This window comes from Quercus suber, unplaced genomic scaffold (genome assembly GCF_002906115.3).
Source record: "Quercus suber isolate HL8 unplaced genomic scaffold, Cork oak 2.0 scaffold_31, whole genome shotgun sequence".
NCBI classification, from domain to species: domain Eukaryota; kingdom Viridiplantae; phylum Streptophyta; class Magnoliopsida; order Fagales; family Fagaceae; genus Quercus; species Quercus suber.
In genome coordinates, this window is record NW_027069496.1 from 2,067,675 (window position 1) to 2,093,949 (window position 26,275).

At 33.0% G+C, this 26,275-nt stretch overlaps 1 protein-coding gene across 1 annotated transcript; it reads left to right on the forward strand.

Moving 5' to 3' along the window:
- Positions 1–21,776: 21,776 nt before the first annotated feature.
- Positions 21,777–25,205, forward strand: LOC111985070 (inositol-3-phosphate synthase). The gene is made up of 10 exons (XM_024016701.2): positions 21,777–22,117; positions 22,309–22,377; positions 22,562–22,697; positions 22,782–23,029; positions 23,115–23,341; positions 23,436–23,551; positions 23,753–23,929; positions 24,179–24,367; positions 24,465–24,527; positions 24,858–25,205. The coding sequence occupies exons 1-10, from the start codon at positions 21,930–21,932 to the stop codon at positions 24,975–24,977; spliced, it is 1,533 nt and encodes a 510-aa protein (XP_023872469.1). The 5' UTR covers positions 21,777–21,929; the 3' UTR covers positions 24,978–25,205.
- The last annotated feature ends 1,070 nt before the right edge of the window (positions 25,206–26,275 follow it).

Here is a 26,275-nt window from a genome sequence, read left to right on the forward strand (position 1 = left end):
GATGAGGTGGTCTTATCTAGTTGAAATAAAATGATCACTTGGTTTTGCTGTAAGTAAATGGATGGGTTACTTGGTACTAAAATTTAAAAAAAAAAAAAAATTAGTCTTTCAAGTGTTGTAAAATGGTATATACTACATCCACACACACATAAACAACCACCATTATCAAGAAATTAAAAACTTGAAAACTCATTCAACCACAAATTTTCTATTGAATATTTCTTATAATGGGGGAATTAAAAAATCTTACTCCATGTCAGGCAATATTAAATTACGTGGCAGTAAACAACATTTGTATTACATTTGGTTTTAAAAGGTTAGGCACTAATTGTTTTTTTCCCCCCTAAAATTCTTTAAGGTAAATTATACTTGGAAACAAGCATTACATTTTTTTTTTTTTTTTTTTTTGAGGGAGAGAAATAACCATTACATGGAATCAGCTCCAGCCACAAAATTTTATGCTACATTACTTATAAAGTAATAACAATTTTGCCACTTCAATTCTTGAGAATGAGCCATCAAGGGACTAATTACAAAATTTTCTTTCACATTGTTATGATCTTTTTTAATAACGAAAAAAAGGTATATTCATAAATGAAAATCCTTTTTAAGTTTTTACTTTTAACTTATCAATGTATCAAATAAAAGATATATCCCAAATGGCTAAACAAAGTACAAATGTAAAACTAAAATAGCAAACCATAAAGCTTTATATTTACACACTTACCATCTTAATCTTAACCCTCCATTGTCACTTCATTATGATCTATCGGCTAACATAAAGTCACTAACTATATTTACACACTTATTATCTTAATATCATCCTCCATTTCCACTACACTTTCATCAAATGGTAAAAACACGATAACTTTGATTCATTCCTAATTTTTGATAGCCCTAATTATCATCCTCCATTACCACTTCACTCTCTCATCCAACAACAAACATTTACTTTGATTCATTATTGTAATTTTCAAAGCTAGCTTCAGCCTTCTAAAAGCAAATGTAAACACTTTTAACAATCAGGGTTTGGTCACTCCGCACATATATATTTAGAGTATAATACTCTATGAAGCACACAGGAAAATCGCCATAGCCACACCTTGTATCATCACAATCACAGATGCTGACCTCAGCCTCAACCTCTTCGAGCCACCACCAACACTTAAGTAGATCACTCTCTTCATTTTTGCTTCGCCTACGACTCTCTTCCTCTCAATGCCTTACAAATCTCTCTCCATCCCTCGATTTCAATATATATATATATATACACATATTAAAAAGAAAGTGAGACGGTGCATTTGATCCTTCTACAAATGTGAATTTAAGTTCAATAAATTACAAGTGTTATTATCTCTTTGGTTTTCAGGCTTGCCACAATTATTGTGGTTTTCTTAATTTCCATGCTAGGTGTTATGCATGCACAAAAGTTTAAAATTTTAGATAGAACACATGACGTAAAATTAGCTATCCAATTTAGAATCTAAATTAGATTTTCTCTCAGTTTTGGTTGTAATTATATACATAGATTAGATTTCTTAATTTTTGTGCAAGTATTTATCACTCATTCAACAATTGAAGATTTTGTTAGTTTTATATTAAATGTAAGCCCATTTTCAATAAGTTTATATTTTTAAAAATATATAAATTCTATAGCATATTAAACTTTTATTTTTAATTTCATTTTTAGACAACCAAACAACTTTTTGTTGTTTTTCAAAGAACCTTATCATTTGAAAAAGAGGGTATTATTTTGAATTTGAATTGAGTAAAATAATTCAAGAATAAAATCTTTCAAAAACTATAATTAAAAAAATTAGGGATAAAAACTGTGGGGGTAAAAGCCTAAAATTATGTATTTGGCCTAGACTGAAGTGTGTCCGAAGAGAAGAAAATGATTGAGGAGGAACTCAAGTGAGAGAAATATACTTGGAAATGAACGGAGAGGATAGTCCGAAGAGAGCGGCGGCAGTCCGAAGAGTGTGTTTTCCTCGGATATAAAGAATCTCAGTCAAGCAAGTACCTGGGAGGTTCGAGTGACCTTCCTGACGGTTCCAATAATAAAGATAAACCTCAGGCATGCATAGAAATGATAAGAACGGATAAATATCTAGAGGAAAAGCTGCTACCACCACATTAAATGCACTGCAGCAACTTTTCTGGCCGCATTAATGTGGAAAAGACCTCTGAACAGTGCATTCTCAACCACCACCACTCACAGAGAACCATAGAAGATGCTAGATGGGATATATACTCAAGTGAAGACTCAGATGACTAACAAGTGTACAATCAAGATAATCTAAAAAGAGACTATATAATGTAAGAGGTCTCCCATAGAAAAAGGGGGGGCGAGAAAAAAAAGAGAGTCTGTTGTATTTCTAAGAATGATATATACATAAGTTTGTCTCTTCGGACATGAATATATTCAAAGTTTCAAGCTTGTTCTTACATTAATTCATCAGTAAAACCTTTGTTGAATGTTGTTTAATTCACAATTAGCCCAGCTCTTTCACCCACTCTCTACAAATTCATTATATTGGGTTTATTAGGCTCATACTCCAAATCTTTTGGGCTTGAGCTACAAATCTTGGTCCTACAAAAACATTTTCCTCCCTTGACATCCGATTGACCAAACATAGTTAAATTAATATTAAAAATGTTATGTACTAACCTGTCCTTTGTTTAAGGGCAAGTTTCAAAATTAAAATTCATTGCATTAAATTTTAAATTGAAGTGTATTTTAAAATATAAAGTATGATTTTTTTTTTCTTTTTTTTCTTTTTTCAATGGGTTACGGAGAGATTTGCCATTGCAAGTGTTTTGATACTTGATAAATTTTACATTTTAAATTTTACATTTTGTTTTATTCTTAATTTATCATTGTAAAGAGATTCTTGTAGAAATTTAGAATATTTCGTTACTAATATAAATTTAAAATCTCAAGGGAGGGGAGTGTCTTTTCCATTCAAGTTTGGGGTTGGGTGACAATTCCCTCAAATCTCAAGAAAGGGGAATGTAATTAGCCCAAAAATATAATTTGTAATTTATTGGTCTAGAAATAACAAAAATGAAGTTCAAAAGTAAAATAACTTTTTTAAGAATAAAATATACAAGCACAAACAATTTGCATTTTCTACTAAATAATATTCTTATAGGACCTTTTTAAGAGTAACAAATTATAATAATGATCATTGTGGGGGGAAGGATTTGAACACAACATAGAGCCCATGGGCCTAGTCCAAGGATGTGCAAAGGCCCATTCATGCACCAATCTGGACCCGACACATGGACTAAAGTCCGAGGAGGGAAGACATAGAGACCACACTAATCCGACCTAACATGTGGACTAAGGTCCGAGGATGGAAAATGGACAGAACCATTGTCTAAGGAGCCTAAGGAACGAATGCACCTTGAGAATGCCTCAGTTGGCCACCTGCACCAAAAGGCAAGGCACCGTAGAAGACATCAAAGACATGCAAGTAAAGAAGAGAAGAAATATCTAGGGAACGTAGCCATCACCTCCACATTCAATACTATACACCAACTTAACTGACCACATTAATGAGAAAAAGACCCCTAAATAATAGTTCCATAACTCACAACACTCGCTACCACCTTCAGCAAGGTCTTGATGGGACAAGAATCCCAATTGCTACCCAAAGACGTACAAGTGGAGGGCCAAAGGCAAGGGTCAATAGAACCCCTGGGTTGAAGGTCACTAGACTTGACCGGGTACCACTTGGGCCAACAAGCCTAGTGGTCTTTTTCTTTGATTGTAGGGGTGAGGGACGGTCGCATTTAATTTATTAGAAAAAGAAAATCTAGAACCACATATTGTTTTGCACAATTTCGATGTGATTGTAAGTGATGAAGAAAAAATAGTGGGCCATTGTAAAAATGATAGGTAACCACTAATACTCTAATGGTGTACCACATTTTGAGCACTAGCAATGGAGGATGTAAAAAAATATCTATTTTACATTCTCAAACGCTACATTATCTATTTTATCAACTCATCCAACAATACATCCAACATCTCAGTTTTTATTTATACATACAACTCAATAAAATAATATAAACTACCTTGTCAACTCATTCTCTCTCCTCTCCCATCTATCTCTTTCATCTTTTTTGTACTTTCATGTACTTTTATATTTTCTTTTATTATGTTTAGCAACCATGAATAGTAGCTTGTATATATACAATCTTAGCATTCATGGTTGCTAAAAAATTTTAACAACCCACACTCAGATGAGCAGATGGGTTGCTAAAATAACCCACACTCAGATGAGCAGATGGGTTGCTAAAATAACAACTTGGGGGGTTTTACTCCCCCAGTGAGTTAAACACAAAATTGTGAGAAAAAAAAAAAAAAAGGTTTATGATTCTTGAATATCCATTAAACAAATGGGTGTGGATTCAAATGTTCCAATATAATTGGAAAAAGAATTGTCAATGTCACCTACCGTATTTCGTAAGAAAGGTTCTATATTATTTCTGCACAATTTTTACAAAATCGTGTTTCACATATGATGTGCGAGGATTGTTTAATATCATGGAGTATGGATTTTGGGTCAGATTTTGTAGGACCAAGGGGCACCGGACATAACACCTCCCATTTCATGTATAAGTGCATTCATATCACCGTCAATGAGTTTAATTATTTATCCCTTTTTTATTTTATTTTTGACATCACTCATCAAGTTCTTGAAATTGAATATCATGGTACGTAGCAATCATTCAGAAAATATATAAAAATCCATCCTAGCAATCAAATAGCTATTTGAAAACATGGTCTAAAAAAACGCGGCTATAGGCCAAATCGTTTTATAATCACTTTTTTTACCTATAGCCGCGTTTTAAAAACGTGGCTATAGAACACTTTTTTTTTTTTTTTTTGGTAGTGTAGCTCTATATTGTTCATAAATTTTTTTTTTTTTTTTAAAGCTCTATATTGGTACAATGATGTTTATGAATTAAAAATACATTTTTTTTCTTATAAAATGGTGCACGTGATCCACGTAAAGTGCTATTCATTTATTATTATTTTTTCTTAATCAAAGTGTCATTTTAATTTTTAAAACATAAAGTTCACGACCGAACCTCGTGAACTTTATGTTTTAAATTAAAATGGCACTTTGATTAAAAAAATAATAATAATAAATAAATGGCACTTTAGGTGGATCACGTGCACCATTTTATAAGAAAAAAAAATGCATTGGGTCCGATTAAGCTATTTATTTTTAAAATATTTTCTTAGAATTGAAAAAACTGTTAATTTTTTTTAATTTTTAAAAAATATTTTTAAAAATGATTAATTATTGTGTGCCCTAACGGCACACATTAGCAAAATCCTAAAATGTAACATAAAGTTCAAGATATATATATATATATATATTAAAATTCGTTTTATATATGACAACTTACAAGTAAATTGTTTTATATGAAGTGATATTAAAATATGGTATATATAGAAGACTCCAGAGACTGGAGTTTTGCTTTTTCATGAACTACGCATTCTCTTCTTTCCCATGGGAACGTGTGACTTAGAGGTAAAAAGCCAAAAAGAAACAAAAACAAAAAAGAAAAGAAGACACACTTTGATTACAAAATACGACCCATAAATAGATGCATATAATTCATTGCACGAGAAAAGTAGAACTGGCAAAACCTTTCATGTGATGCATGGTCCTTTATCACAACCCTTTAGCGAAGTGGCCCCAATCAAAATGAAAGTGACTGCAATTATAGGGACTAGTGGAAGTTTTTTTTCTCAATCAGAATTCAGAAAGTAAACAATATTGAAAAACAATCATGAATACCTATGTGTGTGTAGATGTGTGTATATACATATATACATATGAGAGAGTCCCTTTCCTCGAGAAATGAAATCAATGCGGTTTATTAACAGCGAGGAAATGGTGTGGGGACTCCCACCATATATACCTACCACTTTTTATACATTATTACATGGCGATGGTGGATTGGTGGTATAGTTTTTTCTATGAACTTTTCACCGGAGGATGTCCATTGGCCACTCAATATCCACCTGTTCACATTACCACTAATCCATCTCGTGGTTGTTGGCTTTCCAATTTTCTTAGAGAGAGTCTTGTCCTTTGGATATCACGTGCAGGGTTCTGACAATAACGCACAGTGCAAGGTCTTCATGTCATGTCTCTATGTATAATTTTTATTCTGGGTGGAACCGGTGATCCACACTTGCTTCTGGATAGATGTGTGGGACAGACCAAAAGGCGTGAGTGCAGTAGACGTTTGAAAGACTATATGGAATTTCAATCTTTCATCCCTTCATCCTAGTTTCAAAATAGGCTGTGTCGAGTCTTCCCCCCAAAGCCCCTAGCCCTATGCAGCTGCCAGCCTTCAAGGAAGAAACAAAAAAAAAAATTCACAACAATTAAATTGAAAAGTTTTATATGATTTTTATTTAGAGTGATACACTACATTTTTACTATTTTTTTTTTTAATTTCAATTTATGATGTCCACTCTTGATGATAATTTTTTATCATCAAACCAAAATATTAATCAGTTTTTAGCGTAAGAAGAAATTAAACTTCAAATTTATTATTTAATTGTCAGAAACTTTACTAATTGAGCAAGCTAGAAACCATACGTTTTTACTTATTACTCAGTCTCTCATATCGGTTGGAGTCTGAAATTTTTTTTTTTTTCAAATTCTCTTCCATTCCTAGCAGCCAGTCGATAGAGTAAGTCATTAGTGCACTTGTTTAACTTAATTATGACTTGCCTCAAACTTGACAACACGTTGAGGGAATTCATTTGGTGCCATTCTGTTGTGGGTCCAGCCCACGTGATAGCCCATTCAATGGGCTTGTATTAAGAAGTCTACTTCAAGTAGAATTAGGAGTCAGTGAACTTCTAGGAAAGCAAAACAACTGATCCTATTTGAAATAAGAGTATGACTAATGGTTCAAAGACTCCTCATTTGACTTATATTGGGATTGCGGTGTGCGGCGTGCGGCTAAGTTATATATAAATATAGTTTGTGCTGAATAAGTGTGTGCCGGATAGTGAAGAAGAAAAAACGAAAAGGAACACACAAGTGAATTGAGAGAGAGGGAGGCGCTTAGAGATAAGAAAACACTGAACGTGAAGAAGAAAACAAAAAAGAGAGAGCAAAGTATTGTCTTCTTTAAATTTTAAAGATAATTAGTGTGTGTGAGAGAAAAAAAATAAAAGAGATTTTTTCTTTAGCAGTAAGATATACACAAAAATTATTATAATTGACTTGATAATAGTAAAATTATTTAGAGTTTGTCTCATGGTTTTTCCTTTTAAGAAGGGTTTTTCACATAAATTTCGTGTTCTTGTGTGTGATTGTTATTTTGAATTAATAATATTATTTGAGACCTAACACATTCGTGACTAATAAGTGATAAGTAATAACCATACACACCTTATTTGAACTTGTTTACTTGGAACTCCATATTATATGCCCGCTTGGTACATCTAAGTCACTCAAAATTTATGAAATGCATAACCTCAGATGACATGTTTGCAAAACACCCCACTTGAACCAGAACAGAAACATGCCTTTTAAAAAATAAATCCAATTGTTACCATTAAGGAGAAAATGAGATTTGAACCTAGTTTTTTCAATTTTTAAGCTTAATCTCAAAGAAATGAACATTGTGCTCTTAAATAGTTGTAATAAATTGAAATTGCTTTAACTTGGAAGCAGGTTGTGTATGTAGTAGTGATTACAAGTCTGACGAGATTCTGAGGGAAAAAATATACCTAGTTTTGGATACATGTATTTTCTTTGAGTGAGATCTATCTACTATGAGAAATAAGACACATATATCTGTAATAGGATATACATTATCATTGCTACTAAGTTTTTATTTGTGTAATGTCATGCCGAGGTAATAAGACAAAAGACCAATAATGAGTTCCAATCACTAATGATACATTTCTGCGAAAGTCATGCTAAAAAATAATTCTAGACCTTTTAGAAGCCCTTAAGTCTGGAGGGTAGAGGCAATGCATTTTTGAATTATTACTCCAATGGCCCTACCCTCCATTATCATGATCTCACGATTCTCACCTATAATGTTTGTCACTGTATATATTTGATCAGAAGGATACCAACCAAAATAGTGTTTGGGGAATGGTTTATTTCTAAATAAAGATAGGGTTTCCCAGCTAGTATGGTTTGCCTGTTTAACCTCTTCATAGTACAAAATCTAAAACCGCAGCGCACATAGTTTGCCCCACTCGTTTTACACATGCCAAAAATATTAATAAGATTTGTATTTTTATTAGAAATAAATTGTTATTTATTCCAATTTCAGTCTTGAAACAAAGACGGGTGAGATTAAATTCTACAATGTGAGATTAGAGTGCATTAATTCATAAAGAAGACATTAGAAAGCATATAGAAAATTACTACGTTGTTGCGCACCTTTGGCAGAATTTTATAAGTACAAGTTTTTGTGAAATGAGAAGAATGTTTTAGTTTAAACGTCTGAGAAGAAACTTCGTACATGTAGACTTAAATTATTCTAGAATAAAATTTCGATCTCAAATTAGAAAAAAAAAAAAAAAAAAAAAAAAAAAAAAAAAAAAAAAAAAAAAAAAAAAAAAAAAAAAAAAAAAAAAAAAAACCACGCAATATGAACCTCTCTTCCTCTAGTTCTTTTTCTTCCTCTTTTTTCGTTTTTTCTTTTTTTTTCTTTTTTTTATCCAACAAAAATGAAGTTTTCGAAGAGGACAAGTTCGGACTTCGGAGTTCCTCCTTGAAGGAAAAGAAGATGAGGTTAAAGTAGTGGTCAACACAAGTACTGCACATCATTCCAAGTTATTACTATGTACCTTCCCAAAGCAAAACGTATTTAATGCATATTTTTCACATTTTAAACACACTTACTCACATTTTTATATACTTTTTTTCATCTGTTAATATATTAAAAACACTTAAACAACATTACTCAAACTCTTCTGCCAAACACCAATTTAACTATATATAGTTAAACAACTCACTTTTTAAATTATGTAGCAAAATACTATTATTTTTTAATTTAATATTATTGATGTTGACTTTTTATTGGAACTCAATATTAATAATGTCTATTTCTATACATATTTTTAAGTGAAAGTCAAGTTCTACGCAAAATTTTCAAACAAATTTAAGTGATAAAATGTGCATAAAACTTGATATTGTTATTTTCTTTTTCTTCTTTTTTTAATTTACCATTACTAATGTTGAGTTTCAAAACAGAGATAGTTTGCTGGATTGTTTAAAAATTAAGGTTATTTAACCATTTTTGGCCAGTAACTTAGCATATCAATAAGTGATACCAATAAGCAACAATAAAAGCATTAAAAGGTTTTGGGTTAAGTTATTTATTATCATGTCCTAGTAATATTGCACTATACATGTAATAATTTTTATTGAATGCTTTATTTTGACAAATGTATAATGTATTGTTGAATTACATTTTCTTTTATAATTTTTTTATGCTTGCAAAATTTCAAATTAAATATATATTAATAACTTTCTCATATATAAAATGTTTATAGTATTAGATTTTTGTATTTTAAAATTATACATAAAATATAATTTTATGAATTGAATAGTAAATAACATTATATTAATACAAAATTTGACATATATATTAAGAATAACGAGAAAGTTCACCCCCAACATTTGAATTTATTAAGTGGTGTAACAGTACCAAAGAGTTACACTAGGTATATATCTAGTGATGATTAAAATATTGATTGGATATTAGCAATTTGAAAAGTCCTAAAGTGCATTCAATAGGGAAAAATGGGAAAACCTTAAGTATCGTTCCTTAGGTGTCCCAATTAAATTCAAATATCTAGAATTTTATCAATAAAATATAATAGTGTTAAATTTTTTTAGAATAATTGAATTCAATACAACTAAATATTTGAATTCAATTAAGGAACCTACTTCTAAAAGCCTTGTAACTTGAATAATTGGCACCTTTTGGTGTACTACATTTAAGATAATGTATTTTTTTAAAATTGTTAAATTTGATAGTTACAATAGATGATGGGAGATTTGAATTTTACCCCCACAAAGATAGTGTACTTCAATTTTATTATACACAAAAAAGTGCACTCACCACATAAATGTACCATTATATACCCCTTGTAATAGTATAAGCATAGTTGCTAGTATTGTATGATGCGCGATGTGTATCATGTAAAAAAATATTTATATCCTAAGTGCTCATGAATCATCTAATACATAGGTATGTATCGTATGAATCATACATATTGTACCTAGGGTTGTCCACGGGTCGGGCCGGGTTGGTTTTGGACCTAACCCAGACTCAACCCGCCAGCATCGAGTAGAGGGCGAAGGAACACGAAACTGACTGCCAGAAAAATTGGCCAAGTTGGCTTCAGGTAAGGGTAAGCGCCGGCTAAGCCAAGTTGGTAATCAGAATAAAAAACGGCATCAAAATCTGGGGAAAAAAAATTGTCACTGGAATTTGGAAAATCTCGCTGGAAACTAGAAAAATTTGCCAGAATCTGAAAAATCTTGCCTGAAATTGGAAAAACCTGCCGAAAAGTGGAAAAACTCATCGGAATCTACATTTTTTCGCTAAAAATTGCTTGGATTTTTCCGGATCTGGCTAAATCCTACTAGATCTAGCTGAATCTAGCTTGTTTTTACAGGATTTGGCCAGATTTTTTTACAGCACTGGTTGGGTTCGGGTTGCTCGGGTTTTGGAGATGCAAACCCACCACTCGACCCATCGTCATCAATTTTTGAGAACGAAAACCTACCGCCGACTGATTGGACCTTTAGTTCGGGCCGAAATCGAGTCGGCATCAAGCAGTTTGGCTGGGTTATCAAGCTCCGGTCGGGTTTAGACAGCCCTAATTGTACCAATGGCAGAGCCAGGATTTGACCTTAAGGGGGCAAAATGTAAAACTAATATACATGTGTCTCCATAAACAAATACATATTGTGTATGTAGCATACAACATATGCATCATATATACAAAATATTAACCAAACTTGACAATTAACTGCCAGTAATTTGAATAGTAAGTGATCATTCAATATTGAAAGATCCCCTAAAATCATTGCATATCATTATTGTGGGGTAAAAAAATTTAATCATGCCACATGTCATACCCAAGGCCGAGGAGGCCATAAAGTTCCGAGGAGTCCATACACTCAGATGGTAAGGTCAGAGAGGCGGGTCATGGCCACGTCAATGGCACGTTACAGGAAGGGGCCACACTGTAGAGGAAGAGCTTCAGAGAGGGGGTTAGCCCTGACATGATTGGAGAGATGGTAACTACCATCACATTTAATGCACCTCACTAAACACCCTGGCAACATTTACGTGGAAAAAACCCCTGAACAGTGTTGACCTAGTCGCCGCAACTCACAAAAGACTTGGGAGGGCGTGTGATGGAACAAGCACTCGAGTAGAGGCCTGCATGATCAATAGATGGAGGACCAAGATCAGCGAAAAGAGACTATATAATGTGAGAGATCCTCCGGGGAAGGGGTTTCCATCTGAAAAATGGAGGAAACACTGTGGTACAAAGAACTAAATTTGTAATCAAGTTGAAGAAGAATATACTCCAGTATTATTCTCCTCAGACTTTGCCAAGGAAGGATTTCTTTGCGTAAAACCTGTTTTCCTTTGTTTTATTTCAATCTTAAACCCATTGTGAGCATTGTCCCATTCATTGAAGCCTAGTTTTTAGCCCACTCTCTACAAATTCATTATATTGGACTCTTTGGGCTTTAATCCATTTACGTTTTGGGCTTAGGCTCCAAACTGCCCCCTTACAATTATATTGTGTATATTTTATTAGTTTTTTTTTTTAAATATATAGCCAATAAAATAATCCCCTAATATATTTTATGGAATTTTTCATGTAATTGTTTCCAAATTTTATTGCTTAATACTTTTGAAAGGAAACTTTTTTTTTTTTTTGGTGGTATTTTCTTCTCTTTAATTAAGACTTTTTCTTCTTTATTTAAGTTTATTTTTTATCATTGTTTATTTTAATATAAATTTCGAACTTTAAAAAATATTGATAAAGTAAAAAGAGATATGAAGATATATGATAAATCAATTGAGTTTGACTTTTCAAAAAAGATTGGGATATATATATATATATATATATATGTAGGGTTAGGATTTGTGGCCCAAGCCCAAAACAATAAATTTGTAGAGTATGGGTGAAAGAGCTAGGTTAAGTATTGGATTGACAACAACGGATCACAACTTTCAAACACATGCCAACATGAATTTACACGTAAAACCTGAAAATCCGAAGAGCTATACTATTGTTTATCTAATGAACAAAGGTCTTAGGGTTACAGTCAAGTTTTCTCTTTCTTTTTTTTTGTTCTTCTTTTTTCCTCCTCCTTTCGTTAGGAGCCTCCTTCCTTTATATAGCCACCCTTCTCCTCATCTTCATCGTACACTTGTTCCTCATCCACGAGGTTGCTTGAGTACATGTCACGTCAAGCATCTTCTTTTAGGTTTGTGTGAGTGGCGGTAGGTTAGAATGCACTGTTCAGGGGTCTTCTCCACATAAATGCGGCCAGAAAAGTTGCTGCAGAGTATTAAATACGGTGGTAGCAGCTTTCCCCTTAGATATTTCTCCATCCTTATCGTTTCCTAGCATACTCAGAGCTTATCTTGATCAGGTAGAGTCCTCGGAAGGTCCTTTTGGCCTTTCACACACTCAATTAATTTATCATATTTGCATCAGAGGATTACAACCTCTTCGGACAGGAGATATCCTCTTCGGATTGTAATAATTCTTCCTTCTGAGGGTCCCACTTCCAGATGGGCCCTGCTTTTTCCATCTCCTTCTTCTCGATCGCAAAATAGCTCTCCTATGGGCTTTCAGCCCATTATGTTGGGTTGAGCCCTTTTCCCCCCACAATATATATACACACAAAAAAATTTTCGGGTTGCTTACTGTGGCTCTGTACTTTACAATTTTATTTTGAAATGTGTAGCTGAAGGGGTTTCAATGCAGCTCAATTACTCACGCACTATTTATCATATTATCACTTCTGAGTTTAATCAATTTGAATGTATATGTTATAACGATATGTTAATTTGATTTATTTGGTTAGCCTTGTTAAATATTATTACCGAAGTAATGATTAAATTGGTCATTAGTTGAATATATTCTAAATTTATAATGAAAATACCTTATATATATATATATATAATTTTTTATAATTTTATTAGGTATTCGTGTATCTTATGGTACACAATATGATATGATTGTTAGGACATATGTGAATATTGTTAGAGACATATGTTATATAAATTGGCTAATCCTTTGAATGCACTTTGCTTGTATTTGGGTAAATCTAGGATGAGTTTAATACTTCAAGGAACAAGAATTCAAGTTTAGTATTGAAGTCATGCAAATCTGCCCAAGAAACAAATGAAGAAGTGTTGTTCATTAAAGCTCGACAGATGACATCTATCGAGATTTAATTCTGATGCTCGATAGCAGCTCAATAGAAGCTTACTTGTATTTTGGTAGATCTAGGATGAGTTTAATACTTCAAAGAACAAGAATTAAAATTTAGTATTGAAACCATGCAAATCTGTCCAAGAAACAAGTGAAGAAGTATTGATACCATATTCCTTGTACAAGCTGCTGCGTCTTTACGCCAAGAGTTTTGTAACCAAGGAGTTTCTTGATCTTCATCTTTGGATGAACTGAAGAATTTTGCAGCCAACATTTTCTCAAGTTGGTGTGTTAGTCACGTACTTGAATCCGTGCATCGATTAGTTAGTCACGTCCTTAGAGCTGTGCATTGAAAGGAGAGATTGTCATTACATTACAAGTCTAATTGGATATTGGGGTAAGAGTTCAACTGTAGGTTGGTATTAGGTATGAAATTTCTTTTACTTGTAACCACTTGTTTTGATAATAGTGGATTCTTGAGAGTGGTGACCTTAAATTCATCCGGTGGGGTTTTGCCTCGATGGTTTTCCCCATTCGTAAACAAATTATCTGTGTCAAATTTATTTTTCGCTACATTTAACTTAATTGGTGATTTGTTTGTGCTACCACGCTTATTGCATGAAATTGAATATAATTAATTCACTTGGTTAATTAATTGATTAATTTACTAAATGAGTCAATACATTCTTGGCCTATCAATGATACACAATACAAAAAATGAAAAAAATAAAAATTACAATACGATTCACATTTTTTAGTCTTTTGACAACTATGGTATATGTATTATTTCAAACAGGGGCAGAGGGAGAGGAGGGGGGGGGGGGTGGTTTGGGCGGTCATGACCCCCTTGGTATTTCAAACAGGGGCAGAGGGAGAGGAGGGGGGGGGGGTGGTTTGGGCGGTCATGACCCCCTTGGCTTTCCAAAAATCCCTTTTACTTCTTCTATTTTTGATAAAATATAAAAAATTATGTATAAATTTTAGTAATGGCCCCCTAGATTTGACTAATACTATATTTTTGTTTTCTAAAATGACTTTTATACCATACATAACTCATTAATTCAGTATTTAATGAAAATAAAAATGTTTATAAATTATTGCACTTTATCTTTCCTTTAATTACTCTTATACTATGATAACTCATTGAACTAAATAATATTTATGACACATCCTAGAAATATATAAGTAAATATTTTTAATAAAAATCTTCTTCATTTATTTTTTATAATGTTTTTAGAGAATTAGAAATACATAAATTTTTTTAGAAGAAACCATAAATGTGGATTTCATTATTAAGAGTTAAAAATTCTTGAATTTTTATTAATGTTATATATATATATATATATACACTTTATAAATACTCTGTTAAATGTAAGAAAATAATATATGTTTAATCATGTTACAAACATATTTTATGTGTATATACAAATATATAGGCTATTCTTTAGATTTAATTATGTATATAGCTTGGCTTAAAAAAAATTTCTAGCTCTGCCACTTACTTCACACAATTGTGCTCCTTCAATTCACTCCAATGAATAGTATATTAAGATACATTTACTAATCAAAAAAAAAAATTTGGCTGAAATTCACTAATCAAATTAATTTATATAAGCACATGAAAGATGTATCATGGGCTCCATCTATTAGAAGAGAAAGAAAAGGAAAAAAGTATGAGAAAGGAAAAAACGAGAATCCACGAGGAGACAGAGTACAATTAAAAACGGTCACAGTTGGACCAACATGGCAGTTAAATAATGCTACCATCGTAGTCTCGAATCTTCTACCACGTGTCTCCCAATCAACGCCACACAGACCAATAATATTTCAGCAAAAACACTTAAAAACAATACCCTTCGGTCCCATCCACACGACTGACCGTTTTCATTCTCTCTTCCTTTCGAGCACCATCCTAAAATCTGGACCCCACTTTGATCTCATTGCCCTGATTGCCCCCACGTGTTTCACTTTTTCGAATCCTGCATGTGTCCCACCGTCGTGCGGTCTAACGGCGTTAAAAAAACTTTTTTTAAAAAGTGTTTCAACTTATAATATTACTCGTACTCGTGATAATAAATCTTTATTATCAGATGAAGACATTAATCAGTTTTTGGTGTAGATAAGATTGAACTCCAAATATCTTATTCAACGATTAAAAATTTTATCAGTTGAACTAATTAAAACCAAAAATGGAGTTAGGATTTAGAGTTAGAGGCAGTTTTGCTGTTGACTATGTACTGGTTTGGATATCACTCAAAGTTGCTGTGCGTTTTCTGCATTGTGGTTTCTCCCTTTTTTTTTTTTTTTTTGCTGGCTTTCTTGACTTTTTAGAGACAAAAATTACTGTGCTTGCACTGTTCACGCACTGTTCATGTATTGTTCATACATTAAAAAATATTAAAAATGGGACCCACGATACTATTCGTCCATTTAAAAATTATTTTGCTACATTGTTTTCAGCAACAATCAGTTTTCAGCAACTTTCAGCTACAATAAGTTGTATCCAAACGAACCCTATATGCAACAATTCTGGCCTCCGTCTCTACTGCTTAATTAATTGCTAAGAGATTTTCTAATTTTTTATTTATTACTCCATCCGTTCCAGTTTGTTTGTCCTCTATTTTATTTTGGGATGTCTCAAAATATTGTCCTGTTTCTAAAAATAAAAATCATTAATTTACTAGTGTTCCAATTATACTCCTACTTTATTTTCAAAACTATTTGAAAAGAAAACTAAAAAATATTTAAAAAAATCAATTTAATTGGGGCACCTTTTTAGTTGCCTCATTAAGAATAACACTTAAAAAAAAAATTGATAAATGCACTTTTGGTCTCTGCATTTTGGGTCAATTTCTATTTTGGTCCCTACATTTTCATTTTACCGCTTTTAGTCCTTAAAATGAAAAATACGTTCTATTTTGGTCTTTACTGTTACTCAATTAACAAAAATTGCTGATATGGCAAACGGAATACACTGTTGATACAGCAAATACTTACGTGGACATTAAAATAATATTAATAAAATTTATTTGTTATTTAATAAATGCCACCTCAGATCCATATTAGCTTAGAATTTTAAATTTTAATTGATCAATTTTAAAAAAAAAAAACAGAATTAAAAATAAAAAACACATGAATTTAGATCTAACATCCTCTTCATCAAGAACACAGTAGAGCACAACCCAGAAAAAATCATACAACCCAGAAAATCAAACACAAGAACACAAGAAAATCAAACTCAGAAAAATCATAAATGAATATAGAAATTAAATAAAAATAATATAAATAAAAAAGTCTTCTTCAAGCTCCAACCTCTCTCTCCGTGAATAATATAGAAATTAGAATTTCTAATTTATCAATTTCTAATCTCCAAGCTCTCTTTCTCTCGGCGAAAATCTCAAGCGCTCTCTCAAGGTGAAGTAGGAGGTGGCTAATGGTGGTTTCAGGTTAAGTTGGATCAAAGGTGACTAAAGGTGGTTTCTGTTGAAGGTGAGCTCTCTCTCTCTCTCTCTCTAAATCCATGGCCGAAATCCCAATTTTCTCTCTTTAAATTCATGGCCGAAAACCCAGCTCTCTCTCTCTCTCTCTCTCAACCTTGGCCAAAAACCCAACTCTCTCTCTCTAAACCCATGGCCAAAAACCCAACTCTCTCTCTCTAAATTTGTGGCTATTTGTAGTTTCGGATCTTGGGTTTTGTTCATCGATTTGGGATTTGAGTTTTGAGTTTTGTGTTTGGTTTCTTAGAAAGCATAAGAAAATTTGTATTGAGTTTTGTGTTTGGGGCCAAAAAAATCTAGGTTTAAGTTTTGTCTTTGTGTAATTGTTGAATGTCTTTGAGTTTTGTCTCTACGTAATTGGTGAAAAAAAACTGGGTTGAGTTTTGGGTTTGGTTCTGAAATTTTGTCTATGTAATTGTGGGTTATGATTTTGTTGATCTGGGTTTTCACCTTGTTCAAATTTGGTTGTAATTTTTGTATTCATGGGTTGCTGTTAAATCCAAAGCCCAACTTTAGATTTGTTTTGTTTCTTTTCTGTGTTTGAGAAAGAAAGATGAAGAGGGAGAAACCAACGAAATACCAAATCTAAATTCAAGTTTTTTTTTTTTTTAATAAAAAAAATTTGGTTTACGTATATATGTGGATTGATTTTTTTTTTTTTTTTTGGGTACAATATTCATTTATGATTTTTCTGAGTTTGATTTTATGGGTTTGTATGACTTTTTCTGGGTTGTGCTCTTCTGTGTTCTTGATGAAGAGGATGTTAGATCTAAATTTATGTGTTTTTTTTTTATATTTTTAATTCTATTTTTTTTATAAAAAAAATTGATCAATTAAAATTTAAAATTCTAAGCTAACATGGATCTGAGGTGGCATTTATAATAAAATTTTTTAATATTATTTTAATGTCCACATTAGTATTTACTGTATCAACAGTGTATTCAGTTTGCTATATCAGTAATTTTCGTTAAGTTAGTAACAGAAAGGACCAAAATGAAACGCGTTTTTCATTTTAGGGACTAAAAGCAGTAAAATGAAAATGTAGGAACCAAAATAGAAATTGACCTAAAATGTAGGAACCAAAAATGCATTTACGCAAAAAAAAAAAAAAAAAAAAGCAAATAATTTTTTTTCCTTTTTCTACTGAATAGTTGATAAATTTATTTAAGGGTAGTTTTGTAAATTTATGCATTTTTATAAGGTAGACAAGACAATAAATGATGTTTCTTTAAAAAATTTGACTTTTCAAACAAGATAAACAAATTGGACAATGGAGTGTTGCTGGGTAAGAACAAAATTATTTTATTTAAATTTTTTTAAAGGGTTAGTTTGTTTGTTTTGGTTAAAATTGGTTGATTAAATTTAATTGTTTTTAGCTTATTATTGGTCATTTTTGTTGTTAGACTAATTTTTTTGGGCTTGTACCTATAAATATTTTTATTGCCTTTAGGAAAAGGAAAATGCTAGAGTTACAATTTTTATTTTACAAATTCTTGATGTGGTGAGTGGTTATAGTAAGTAAAAAAGTTATTTAATTGGTAGGTCTAGATTAGGGGTGTCAAATAAGTGGGTTTGAGTGGGTTTGGGGTGAGCATAATTAGGTTGGGTATATAAACTTATCTACCTATTAAAACCCATTTAACTAATTACTTCTAACTCAAACTCAACCCTAACCAATTATTATTGGTAAACCCCAATCCACCCAATTACCCAATTATCAAAATTACCAAAATGCCCCTAAAATGAAAATGACCAATGCACTCTAAAATCTTCAAGAATGAGCAAAATACCCCCAAACCCTAAAAATTACCAAAATTACCCTAAAGCCTACAAAATGACCAAAATATTCCCGAAATCCAAAAAATGATTGAAATACCCCTGAAACCCAAAAAATGACCAAAATACTCCGACAACCTAAAAGTTACCAAAATACCTCCTGAAACCCAAAAAATGACCAAAATACCCCCCGAACTTGAAAATTACCAAAATACTCCCGAAACCCTAAAATGACAAAAATACCCCCCTGAAACTTGAAAATTACCAAATACCATTGAAATCTAAAAAATGACCAAAATACCCTTGAAACTCAAAAGATGACCAATATACCTCCAAAACCCAAAAATGACCAAAATATCTCCTGAAACCCAAAAATTAACCAAAATATCTCCCAAACCCTTAAAATTACCCAAATACCCTTAAAACTCCAAAAATGACCAAAATACTCCCGAAACCTAAAAATAACAAAAATACCCCTGAAACCCAAAAGATGACGAAAGTACCCCCGAAACCTAAAAATGACCAAAATACCTCTGAAACCTAAAAATGACCAAAATACCTCTGAAACCTAAAAAATGGCCAAAATAACCCTAAAGCTTAAAAATTGATCGAAATAACCCAAAACCTAAAAATGACCAAAATACCCCCAAAATCTAAAAAATTTCCAAAATAACCCTAAAGCCTAAAAATTAACCAAAATAACCTAGAAACCTGAAAATGACCAAAATACCCCTTAAACCAAAGAAAATTACCAAATTACCCCCTAAACCTAAAAAATGATCGAAATACCCTCGAAACCTAAAAATTAACTGAAATATCTCCAAAACCTAAAAAATGACCAAAATACCCTTGAAACCTAAATATGACCAAAATAACCCCTAAACTTTAAAATGACCAAAATATCTTTGAAACCTAAAAAATGACCAAAATACCTCGAAACCTATAAAATGACAAAAATGCTCCTTAAACCTGTAAGTCAATAAAAATACACCCTAAACTTAAAAAAAAAAATGGCCAAAATCCCCCCTAAAACTAAAAAATGAACAAAATACTCCCTAAACATAAAAAATGACCAAAATACCCCCTAAAACTAAAAAATGACTAAAATACCCCAGAAACCTAAAGAATGACTGAAATATCCGCAAAACCTAAAAGTGATTAAAAGACCTCCAAAACCTAGAAAATTACCAAAATAGCCCCAAAATCTAAAAATTAACAAAACACACCTAAAACCTAAAAAATTAGTGACATTCCCTCGAAACTTACAAAATGACTGAAATACTCTTAGAACCTTTAATTTAACGAAAATGCACTTGAAACATCCAAAAAACCCCTAGCCCCCTCTTTTGGTAATTTTAGAGGCTTCAAGTGTATTTTGTTCATCTTATAGGATTAGTGGTATGTTGGTCATTTTAGATATTTTGAGGGATATTTTGGTCGTTTTACATGTTTAGGGCTATTTTGGTCATTTTAGAGGTTTCATGGTATTTTCGGTAATTTTAGAGGTTTCAATTTTTTGTGGCCATTTTAGAGATTTTGGGTTCATTTGGGTCAATTTAAAGGTTTACGAGTACTTTTGTCACTTTATAGGTTTGAGGGTATTTTGGTCATTTTTTAGATTTCAGGGGTATTTTGGTCATTTTTTGGGTTTTAGAGATATTTTGGTCATTTTAGAGGATTCAGGATATTTTTGGTCATTTTAGAGGTTTCGAGGTTATTTTGGTCAATTTTTTAGGTTTCAGAGGTATTTTGGTCATTTTTAGGTTTCATGGGTATTTTGGTTGTTTTAAAGGTTTCAGGGTATTTTTGGTCATTTTAGAGGTTTCGAGGTTATTTTGGTCAATTTTTAAACTTTGGGGTTATTTCGGCCATTTTTTAGGTTTCGGAGGTGTTTTGGCCATTTTTTGGTTTTATGGGCATTTTGGTCATTTGCTTAGGTTTCAGGGGTATTTTAGTCATTTTTTGGGTTTCAGGGGGGTATTTTGGTCTTTTTAGAGGTTTCAAGGTATTTTTGGTCATTTTAGAGGTTTCGGGATTATTTTGGTCAATTTTTAGGCTTCGAGATTATTTTGACCATTTTTTAGGTTTCGGAAGTATTTCGGTCACTTTTAGGTTTCAAGGGTATTTTGGTAATTTTGAGTTTCGGAGGTATTGTGGTTATTTTTAGGTTTTAGGGGTATTTTGGTCATTCTCTAAGCTTCGGGGGTGTTTTTGGTCATTTTCTGGATTTGAGGGGTATTTTGGTCATTTTTAAGTTTCAAGGGTATTTTAGTCATTTTTTGATTTTGGGGGTATTTTAGTAATTTTGGGTTTCGGAGGTATTTTGGCCATTTTTTTAAGTTTCGGGGGTATTTTGATCATTTTAGACTCTAGATGCAAACCAATAAGAATTTAAAACTTCAACCGTTTATAAAAATATTGTAAAAGAGTTTGTGACTATAGCATTACTTTTAAAAGAATCAATGATATTATTAAGAGGGGACAAAGTGTAATTTTATAAAACAAAATTACTTAAATTAGTAATTATATATGTACTAATATTTTTTATAAAAAAAAAAAAATAGGGGGGGCCATTGTCCCCCAATGCCAAAGTTTACCTCCATCCATGATTCAAACCCACTAACAAAACTGTGAATGAGCGCTAAGAAAATGTGTTTGTTAAACAAGAAATGATAGGGACAAATTTTACCGCAATTTTGTTATGTAGTGATATGTGAGTGGTGAATTTATGGACCCATATGAATCTTTTTTTTCCCCTCTGTTCACGTATAGACTCACGCAACAAGTTGTAGTAAATATTGTTGCAAAATTTGTGGTGCAAGCATTTTCCGTGATAAATTAACATGTATTTCTAGAAAAAAGAAAAAAAAAAAAAGGAAAGAAAAAAACACAGAAGAGAAAGGAAGATGTGTTTTTTTTTTTCCATGGCTAATCTCTACCAGCGGGAACCATTGGCCTCTCAAAAGTCGCCACGTTACCTACAGTTTCAAATTTTATCTATATATACGCTTCATTGGAGCAAGTTGAAGGAGCACACGGGTGTTAGGATTGAGAGGGAGGAAGAGAGACACATACAATACTTTCCTTCCTTTTTTCCTTCTCTACTTCGTTTATAACAAAGTCCCTTGGGTTCTCTTCCGTTTAACCCCAAAAAAAAAAAAAAAAAAATGTTCATTGGGAGCTTTAAGGTAGACAGTCCTAATGTGAAGTACACAGAGAATGAGATTCACTCTGTGTACAATTACGACACCACTGAGCTTGTTCATGAGAACAGGAATGGGACTTACCAGTGGATTGTCAAGCCCAAAACTGTAAAATACGAATTCAAGACTGATATCCATGTCCCTAAACTTGGGTTTGCATCTAAATCCTCCTCTCTCTTTTTTCTTTCTTTCTTTTTTTTTTTAGAAAAAAAAAAGGAGAAAGACATTTTCAAGATTTGTTTTTTACCTATTTTTCTGGGTCAGCCTTGTCATTTTGAATTTCCTTTTCATTTCTTTGCTTCATAATTTCGTGTTCACAAATCATTATCTTTCACTCTGGTAGGGTTATGCTTGTGGGATGGGGAGGAAACAACGGTTCAACTCTCACCGCTGGTGTAATTGCCAATCGAGAGTGAGTTCCTTCTCTTTTTATTATTATACTGTTTCAGAATTAAAATCAAAGTTATGTTATTGGTGGGTACGATTGTGCTTTTTTGAATATGCAAAAGCAAAATATTCTTTATTTAAATATGATTGTTCTAGATCGAATATGTATTAAATTAATTTCCAAGATGTGGGTCTTGAATAATCTTCAGAGGAATCTCCTGGGCCACCAAGGACAAGGTGCAACAAGCCAATTATTTTGGATCACTGACCCAAGCCTCAACAATTCGTGTTGGGTCTTACCTTGGAGAAGAGATCTATGCTCCTTTCAAGAGCTTGCTCCCAATGGTACCCAAAATTTCTCTCATTTAATCACTGTAATTAAATCTGTAATTAAATGGTGTAATAATTAAATTTTTATGTACAATCCAGGTGAACCCAGATGACATTGTGTTTGGGGGTTGGGATATCAGTGACATGAACCTAGCCGATGCCATGGCTAGGGCCAAGGTCCTGGACATTGATTTGCAGAAGCAATTGAGGTCCTACATGGAGTCTATGGTCCCACTCCCTGGAATCTTCGACCCTGATTTCATTGCTGCTAACCAAGGTTCACGTGCCAACAACGTGATCAAAGGGACCAAGAAAGAGCAAGTCCAACAAATTATTAAAGATATTAGGTAGTCCTCCTATCATCCTATGTTGTTCTAGTAATTGTTTCAAACTTTGGTTTGGCGCTTATTACTATTTGCATGTGCTAATTAGGGAGTTCAAGGAGGCAACCAAGGTAGATAAGGTGGTAGTGCTGTGGACTGCTAACACAGAGAGGTACAGTAATGTGATTGTGGGGCTAAATGACACAGAGGAGAACCTCTTGGCTTCTGTGGAGAAGAATGAGGCTGAGATATCTCCTTCCACCTTGTATGCCTTGGCTTGTGTTTATGAAAATATTCCTTTCATCAATGGAAGCCCGCAGAACACTTTTGTTCCAGGTTTTTTAGCTCACTAGTCTTTTTATTCTTCTTTTTTTTTTCCTTATTAAGTTCATTGTAATCAAGTTTGTGATGTTGCTTATATCATTTTCAGGACTGATTGACTTGGCTATTAAGAGGAACAGTTTGATTGGTGGGGATGACTTCAAAAGTGGTCAGACCAAGATGAAATCTGTGTTGGTAGATTTCCTTGTTGGGGCTGGTATTAAGGTATACAAAGAGCAATTCTATCTTTTAATTTCTTTTCCTTCTTAATCATTTTGATGGCTATACTAATAAGTTACTAACTAACAAGATTTTGCTTTTAACGTGATGACATGATATTCTAGTATTTTATGGCTGTCAAAAAGTTTAAATATTCGACTTGTAGAATTTATTTTTCTAAATTTTTATATGTGATGGTTGTGACAGCCAACGTCCATAGTGAGCTACAACCACTTGGGAAACAATGACGGCATGAACCTCTCTGCCCCACAAACCTTCCGCTCCAAAGAAATCTCCAAAAGCAACGTTGTTGATGACATGGTCTCTAGCAATGCTATCCTCTATGGGCCTGGGGAGCATCCTGACCATGTCGTGGTCATCAAGGTAATTTAGTGACAATAAGTCTAGAATACAAATTTTTTTTTTTTTCGTGATTGTGATTGATATATGATAAAAGTATCAGTGATAGACAAAGTGATATTATTTCAATCATAACGGATCATATCAACTGTTGCGAAAAAAGTCATGAAAATTGCGGTGTAGTTTAGTAATTAACTCTTGTCACACTTACTCTGTGGCTTTATTCTACATCGGTTCTCACACACTTATGGTGATATGTGGCTTGTTTTATAGTATGTGCCATACGTGGGGGATAGCAAGAGAGCCATGGATGAGTACACCTCAGAAATATTCATGGGAGGGACGAATACCATAGTGTTGCACAACACTTGCGAGGACTCCTTGTTGGCTGCACCCATCATCCTAGATTTGGTGCTTCTTGCTGAGCTCAGCTCCCGTATCCAGCTCAAAGCGGAAGGAGAGGTCTGTTTGTCAATAAACATTAGCTAATTTAGCACCCTACTACACCACACAAACTCAAATATATTAGTGTGTGACACGAAATGTTAACATTTTGCAGGGCAAGTTTCACTCATTCCACCCTGTGGCTACCATTCTCAGCTACCTTACCAAGGCCCCTCTTGTAAGTCTAATTCTACTTCAAAAATTGAAGATTGTATATGTTTTCCATGTGCATTTAGAAGTTATAAACCAAGTGTAAAAAAATTGAAAGATAAAAATAAAAAGTCAAATGGGATTTTGAAGCTCAAGTACTTGGTGTGAACTTTGACCACCTCTCACTGGGTTCACAATGAAAGTGAGGGAAAGTGATAAACAAAATAAAGTTGCGGTCCCAATGTCACAATAATGTGTACTTGGTATCATATGAACCATGGATTGTAATCAATTAACTTTTATCACCAAGTGACAAGCAATGCACGAGTTAATAATGATGTTGGATTGATGGTAACAGGTTCCACCGGGCACGCCTGTGGTGAATGCACTTGCGAAGCAGCGAGCTATGCTTGAGAACATTCTGAGGGCGTGCGTTGGATTGGCTCCAGAGAACAACATGATTTTGGAATATAAGTGAATAAGAGGAAGGGAAGATTGGCTCTAATATTATTCAGGAATTATCCCCTTAAGTCTATGTCTCATGTTAATGTTGGTGTGAGAGGGTTGTTAGTAGCATTCTATGTTTAAAGTTTCCGGTTTATGTTTTGTAAAGCTTCTCAATTGTGATTCTGTTAGCCAGTTCATTTCTGGAACAAGCATTTGTGTTGGAACTAGATAATTTTATAAAAGGTTTTTTTTTTTTTTAGTGGAATTTTATAAAAGGTTTAGTATAATATATCCTGCAGAATTGTCTAGTGCCATATGTGTGCAATAATATTACTTTACCATGGGCTGAATTTCTATCAACAAAAAAACAAAAGATTAATGGCTCTCTATGCCAACATGGCATACTTGATGCTTCCTTGAGTTGATGCACCATTATTGTGAGGGCCAAAGGAAAGAGTTATTGGTCCCATCATCGCTCTAAAGCTCAATTAATGTACTTAAAAAAAAAAAAAAAAAGCTCAATTAATGTAGTGTACTCAAATACGTGGGGTGCTCATATATTCTGGTATATTGGCATATCCGTAGGGCTTAGGTCTACAAATGTACTCAACAATACCTAAGATATTCTACTTCCGTCGAAGCGCCTATAATGTACTCAACAATACCTAAGATATCCTACTTCCGTCGAAGCGCCTATGAGCACAATCAATTTCTCAACTTGCTTGAGTGTAATTTGTGATTGAATTTAAGTATTTACACACTGGACCACCACAAGAACTTAATAATAACAAAAAATTTATGAGCACTAGTCACAAAATGACTTATACTGGTTGTCGATTTGGGCGTGGAGTTAGGACTGTTAGTGTCCATAGCATTTTTTTCATTACCGTTGATATTGAATTATTGGTCCCATCATCTTTCTAAAGCTCCATTAATGTAGTGTACTCAAATATGTGGGGTGCTCATATATTTTGGTACATTAGCATTTTCGAAAGGCTTAAGTTCACAAATGTATTCAATAATGCCTGAAATATCTTATTATAGTGAAAGCGCTTACGAGCACAATCAATTTCACAACTTGCTTGGGTGTCATTTTGTGATTGAATTTCAATGTTTACACACAGGACCACCATAAGAATTTAATAATAATAAAAATATTTAGGAGCACCAGTCACAGAATAACACTTAAACAAATTGTCGAATTGGGTGTGGAGTTAGGGCTGTTAGTGTCCCTAGCATTTTTCTATTACCGTTGATATTGAATTATTGAAATTTTATGATGATATATTGCTACATAATACATAATTCTCGATGCAAGTTCCTGCTAAC

What these genes read in the sequence shown, in the direction of transcription:
- LOC111985070 (XM_024016701.2), top strand. Translation starts at nt 21,930, where the DNA reads ATGTTCATTGGGAGCTTTAAGGTAGACAGTCCTAATGTGAAGTACACA. An exon ending in GGTGTAATTGCCAATCGAGA is followed by an intron (nt 22,378 to 22,561) that starts GTGAGTTCCTTC and finishes AATAATCTTCAG; the next exon opens with AGGAATCTCCTGGGCCACCA. An exon ending in ACCATGTCGTGGTCATCAAG is followed by an intron (nt 23,930 to 24,178) that starts GTAATTTAGTGA and finishes CTTGTTTTATAG; the next exon opens with TATGTGCCATACGTGGGGGA.